The following is a 6775-nucleotide window of genomic DNA, read 5'->3' on the forward strand; positions in this document are numbered from 1 at the left end:
CCCTAGCACGTTGTGGGCTCTTGATCCTACTGGTTATCTTTCCTCCCTCCATTAACATCCCACTGTCCTTCTGTTACAGGGTTCCCATCCAGGCACCAAACAGCTCTCAATCCACTTAGCTTTATCAAAGTGGCTACACCTTGCACCCTAAAAAGCTGTCCCTGGGGGCAGTGCCCAGCTAGGTCTGCCAACAGGGGACAGCATTTCATGTTTCTAATGGTGGGCTTCTGCCCATGAAAAAAATCCTTCTGCAGTTCATCCGTGAGCCTCTAAGGTGCCACGTGCCTCGGTGATGCTTTTCATGCCCTTCTAGAACTTGTTTCGGTTCCCTTTTTCTTTTTTTTAAACATCCTGCTCCGGCATTCTCAAGGGAGCCAGGGCACCAGCGCAGATCCGCCTACGGTTCACCACAGATGGTGCAGAAGGGTGGGGCAGCCAAGTGCCCCCAGTCTTCTGGAGTTTCAAATGTCATATTAAATCATTTCTATCTGCCACTGCTTCTAGTTTGCTAGTTTCTTACTACTTGTTTATTTGCTTGGTCAGTTGGTCTGCTTTTAAATCTACTATTCATTCATTACTTTGGATCGTCCCATTCCCCCATTAAGTATTTGCATAGCACTTGGGTAAAGCACTTGGTGTATTCTCTTGATGCAACCCTTACAAAAGTCTTGTAAGGTAGAACTGATAAGAACAGCCCCACTGGATCAGGCCATAGGCCCATCTAGTCCAGCTTCCTGTATCTCACAGCGGCCCACCAAATGCCCCAGGGAGCACACCAGATAACAAGAGACCTGCAAGGCTTCCGGGAATTGTAGTTAAGAACATAAGAACAGCCCCACTGGATCAGGCCATAGGCCCATCTAGTCCAGCTTCCTGTATCTCACAGCGGCCCACCAAATGCCCCAGGGAGCACACCAGATAACAAGAAGACCTGCAAGGCCTCCTGGGAATTACAGTTAAGAACATAAGAACAGCCCCACTGGATCAGGCCATAGGCCCATCTAGTTCAGCTTCCTGTATCTCACAGCAGCCCACCAAATGCCCCAGGGAGCACAACAGATAGCAAGAGACCTCATCCTGGTGCCCTCCCTTGCATTGGCATTCTGACATAGCCCATTTCTAAAATCAGGAGGTTGCACATACACATCGTGGCTTGTAACCCGTAATGGATTTTTCCTCCAGAAACTTGTCCAATCCCCTTTTAAAGGCGTCCAGGCCAGACGCCATCACCACAACCTGTGGCAAGGAGTTCCACAGACCAACTACGTGCTGATGACACATTCAGCTATACCTGGGTACATCTTTGTTAACCTGGGCACAGACACAGTGACTGGCCCAAGGTCACCCAGGAAGCCTCATGGCTGAGAGGGGATTTGAACCTGGATCTCCCAGGTCCTAGTCCAACTCCTGAACCCCTACACCATCCTGGCTCTCACCACTTCAACCTTCCTTGGTCTTTCCAGTTGTGCCCCCCCCTTTTTTGATCCCACCTCTCAAAATGTTCTGTAAACATTCTTTATGCAATTGAGAATGGAATTCTGGGAGACCTGCCTGGGAAAGGGTGTAAGTTATAAACGTCACACAGATAGTGATGGGGGGGGAGGTTGAACCCGCAGATGCAAGCTCCTCAACCCCCCTCCCTCCCTAGGCTGGCAAGCACTTACCTTCGGGGGTTCTGCTTCCGGCTTGTCAGTAGGGTGAGGGCTCTTACTGCGCAGGCTCCAGAGGAAGTGTCGGATGTAGAGGAGGTGCCGGTAAATGTTGTCGTTGAGATGCTCCACCTCAAGGTCCACCTTGAAGCCCCCACTGGGGAGCACGATGGGGGGATGGTTGTCGAACGACTCCAGGACATCATCTGCCGGAGACCAAGAGCTCTGCTTGCTTCACAATTCCACAAAAGGAGCTTCCCTGCAGATTTGCTCTCTAATTCTCTCTGTTGTGGTCTTTTCTAATTCCAAATCCTTTATCGATCTATGAAAACCTGCTCAGTCCCACTCCAACGTGATCAAGAAATGATCGTTTCCTGCACAGCGTGAGGGGTGCGGGCTCCATTCTGAATGGCTTCCTTCGAGTTCTAAGGAACAGTGGCTCTCAAACATTTTAGCACAGGGACCCACTTTGTAAAATGACAAATCTGCTGGGACCCACCAGAAGTGATGTCATTAACCTGAAAGTGATGTCATGGCCAGAAGTGACATCACCAAGCAGGAAAATTTTCAACAGCCCCATGTAACAAAATCTGCGTCCAGATTTTCAGGCAGAAGTGACTGCCCGGAGCAACTTCCTGCAGAGATTGAAGATTGCAAGATAAGATGCTGCAGCGCAGAACGAAATCTCTGTCCTGCCAGGGGAAGGCTTTTCCCCAATGCAGTGGTCTTGTGGTTTGGAGACCGCTGGTCAGAGGGCGACATAATTCAAGGAGTGCGCAGTACACCAGAAAGAGACCAGGATTTTGCTACTCTCAGCAAAGTTGGCTCTCTATTTCATATGTGACCCAGAATCTCCTGGGCTGTTGCAAGGGATTCTGGGGAATAAGTAGGATGCCCGCTCCCCACTCCAGCCATGTCCTGACCCAAACAGCAAAACACCCTCTCTGCATTCCAGTCCAGCGGGTTTGATGATTGGGCCGCACGGCTTGTTTCTCCATCAGTCTACTGGGGGACTGGAAATGCTTATTGAAAAGGTTGTCTTTGCTAGCGGGAGACGCATTTCCCGTTACAGTGATATTTCAGCCGCTTCCCCCGCCTCGATCCTACCACCTAGAACAGCTCCCCGGGGGGCAATTGGCATTCGTACTTCGAGACAGTTAATGCAGAAGATGGTGGCTGTTATGGCTTCCCTTGGCACCTGTGCAGAAGTTTATATATCAAAAACCTTGCACTTAAATGCACCCCTAATGCCTGCCATTAATCAAAAGATGAATCATATTGTGCAGCTTCTTTATCCAGTTCGGTTGCATTGCTTTGAACTGTTACTTGCCTTGATTACGGTGCAGTAATGGAAAGGTAGGATGTAAATAATAATCATAACCCCAAGAAAATGAAATAATTGCGTAAGGGCCAGAGGGCCTATTTAACTGCTGTGCTGTGACACCCACCAGAGATCATGAACCTGTCCACCCCTCCTAACTTGCCTGGAAGGAGGGAAGGGATGGAATGACATAGAGATGGAGCACACTGATTGGATACCACCGGGTGGGGACCTGACCACTCGTTCACCACCCCTCTCATCCACTGGGCTCTTCTAGGTGGGTCTCAGGGTGCAGACAAGGTGGGTCTTGGCTCTTATGTTTTCTTTTTCTTTTCCCATTTTTATACCACCTTTCATCCAAGGAGTTCAGGGCAGTGTACATGGTTCTTCCCCTCTTTTTGTTCCCCTCACAACAACCCTGTGAGGTATATGAGGCTGAGAGAGAGACAGAGAGAGTGACTGGCTCAACAGTCACCCAGCAGCCCTCCCTGTCTCCTGTCTCCCTCTTGCTCTCCCTCTTGCCCACTTCCCTTGTGGGCAAACATGTCATGCTTATGACTCATCTCTCAGGGTAGAAGCTAACAGGAAGTGGGTTGGAGGGCTGCAGGGCAAAAGATGACAGGAGGGGGGCAATTTGCATACCACGGATAACTGAAACAGCGGAAACCGTCCATGGATGATGATGATGATGATGATGATGATGATGACAACAACAACAACAACAACAACAACACTTTATTTCTATCCCGCCCTTCTCCCCAAAGGGATACAGAGGGACTACTATATATCAAGGGTGACCAAGGGCTGTTGTGTTTGCATGAATGCTGCAGGGAGAGGCTCTATTCTGCTGGATAAGAACATAAGAACAGCCCCACTGGATCAGGCTATAGGCCCATCTAGTCTAGCTTCCTGTATCTCACAGTGGCCCACCAAATGCCCCAGGGAGCACACCAGATAACAAGAGACCTGCAAGGCCTCCTGGGAATTGTAGTTAAGAACATAAGAACAGCCCCACTGGATCAGGCCATAGGCCCATCTAGTCTAGCTTCCTGTATCTCACAGCGGCCCACCAAAGGCCCCAGGGAGCACACCAGATAACAAGAGACCTCATCCTGGTGCCCTCCCTTGCATCTGGCATTCTGACATAGCCCATTTCTAAAATCAGGAGGTTGCGCATACACATCATGGCTTGTAACCCATAATGGATTTTTCCTCCAGAAACTCGTCCAATTTTCTTTTAAAGGCGTCCAGGCTAGATGCCGTCACCACATTCTGTGGCAAGGAGTTCCACAGACCAACCACACGCTGAGGAAAGAAATATTTTCTTTTGTCTGTCGTAACAATCCCAACGCTCAATTTTAGTGGATGTCCCCTGGTTCTGGTATTATGTGAGAGTGTAAAGAGCATCTCCCTATCCACTCTGTCCATCCCCTGCATAATTTTGTATGTCTCCCCCCTCAGGCGTCTCCTTTCTAGACTGAAGAGGCCCAAACGCCTTATGAGCCTTTCCTCATAAGGAAGGTGCCCCAGCCCAGCAATCATCTTAGTCGCTCTCTTTTGCACCTTTTCCATTTCCACTATATCCTTTTTGAGATGTGGCAACCAGAATTGGACGCCGTACTCCAGGTGTGGCCTTAGCATTGATTTGTACAACGGCATTATAATATTAGCCGTTTTGTTCTCAATACCTTTTCTAATTATCCCCTTAGATGATGGGGTGGGGATGGTTGTGGGGTGGGGCTGTATCCTGGTTTATAACGCCCAGAGTCAATGGGAAAACAAGCTAGAGCAATCATGACAAACTCTCCTAAGATTCTTGACCCTAGCCATGCTACAGACCTGTGCCTTACCTGTCTTGAAAGCCGCAAGGCTGTCCTCTTTGCCAGGCTGCCAAATAGCCACATGCCCCACATCAGACGAGGCCTGGTATTGGGTCAAGATGTGGTGCAGCTGGGCAGCGTTCAGGGCCGGGAATTCAGCTCTCAATACGGGCCAGGACATCTAAGCAAGCAGGCAAAGGACCGGATGAGGCTTGTTCTGGACTTCCCCACGCAAGCTATGCACAGTACCTGCCATTCAGCAGAAGCACATGTTTTGGCCCTTGCACATGTATCTCACCCTTGCCCACAAGTCTCACCTGCACCAGCTGGGAATTGGGCATGGCCAGGAGACCTGCCACGCTGGAGAGCTTACTGAAGAACTGGTCGGACAGCTTTCCAAAGCCGGCATTCTGAGCCCACTCCAAGAGAAGCCGCAGGGTGGCTCTGACCCGCACGCCTTTGGACCAGTGGAAACAGCCCAAGGAGCAGCCTGTGGTGGAAAAAGAGACAGCATGAAGAATCCCCTGAATCCCATGGCTATGAGCTTTCCAAATAACAGTGTTGGGGGAAGAGGGAGATTCCTGCTTCTCAGCTTCCTCCCTTTCTCTGGGATACTTTCTGCACTCTCAGCTGTACCCACCCAGAAGCAGCCGCCATCTGGACGCTGCTCCGATCCCAAAGTTAGCTGCAGGTCCTCACTTCTCTTGCTGCTACGACATCCTTTGGTGTTCACTGCAGAAGGTCCCCTTTGAATAATTAGTTCCTGCAGGCATCATATGCTGAGAGACTGTGGTCATTAGGAAAGATTAATGAGCAAATATTTCTTCTCGATTAAGCCGCAGGCAGCGTGCATTTTACTGCTTGTTGTCTCGGAGGAGGGCTGGGCAGCCAATTCCGCAGTACAGCCAAGTCCGTGGGGGAGTCAAATGAAGCTTCCGTGACCAGGGAAGCAAAGTTAGAGAGCTACATAGTTGGAAGGGTTCTAAAAGGCATTCACCTTCCACTGCATGTAAGGAAAAGGTGGGTTTGCCGTTGCTGTTTTCCTGGGATTTGTCCCAAGAGAAAAGCCGGACGTGAAATGACTACTGGTGGAGTCGTGGATTGGACCACAGTACGTTCCCCTATTAAAAGGAATCCGTTCTGTACCTCTCTCCATGCGAGTCTGAAGAATAGACACTGCAACATTGCATGGTTCTTTGGAGATGGGGCTGTACCACAGTGGTAGAGCCTCACTTTGCAAAGCAGAACGTCTCAGTGTCCATCACTGACCTCTCCAGGTAGCACTAGGAAAGACCCTCTGTCTGAAATATGGACCTAGATGACCCAGGAATCTGGTTCCATGGGCATCAGATCCACACAGCAGGGTTCTCAAAGTGTGCTTTGCAATGCTTTAAGGCAGGGGTGCCCAAACCCCGGCCCTGGGGCCACTTGTGGCCCTCAAGGCCTCTCAATGTGGCCCTCAGGGAGCTCCTAGTCTCCAATGGGCCTCTGGCCCTCCGGTGATTTGTTGGAGCCCACACTGGCCCAATGCAATTGCTCTCAGTGTGAGGGCAACTGTTTGACCTCTCGGTGAGCTGTGGGATGAGCTGTGGGATGAGGGCTCCGTCCACTGCTTGCTGTTTCACGTCTGTGATGCAGTAGCGGCAGCAAAGGAAAGACCAGCCTTGCTTTGTGCAAGGCCTTTTATAGGCCTTGAGCTACTGCAAGACCTTCATTCATTCATATAAGTTCATGTTTAATATATTCATTTATGTAAACGTATGCAAATTTATTCAAACTCAAAATGTAAATAATTCTTTTTTTCCCCTGCCCCCGACACTGTGTCAGAGAGACAATGTGGCCCTCCTGCCAAAAACTTTGGACACCCCTGCTTTAAGGGCATTGTGGCACACTCATGGGTGCCGTGAGACGTCCCCGGTTGCCCCTCCTACCTTTTCCCTGGGCACTGCCATCTTGGTTGCCACAAAATCTCACAAGATCCAAAA

At 50.0% G+C, this 6775-nt stretch overlaps 1 protein-coding gene across 1 annotated transcript in view; it reads right to left on the minus strand.

The window, feature by feature from the left end:
* Window positions 1-6775, minus strand: part of RADIL (Rap associating with DIL domain) — a 66760-nt gene that overhangs the window by 12227 nt on the left and 47758 nt on the right. Inside the window, 3 exon segments of the mRNA XM_066640693.1 lie at window positions 1665-1855; window positions 4821-4971; window positions 5108-5280. Coding sequence (XP_066496790.1) covers window positions 1665-1855; window positions 4821-4971; window positions 5108-5280 — 515 coding nt within the window.

Source organism: Tiliqua scincoides, chromosome 13, assembly GCF_035046505.1.
Source record: "Tiliqua scincoides isolate rTilSci1 chromosome 13, rTilSci1.hap2, whole genome shotgun sequence".
Classification (NCBI taxonomy): domain Eukaryota; kingdom Metazoa; phylum Chordata; class Lepidosauria; order Squamata; family Scincidae; genus Tiliqua; species Tiliqua scincoides.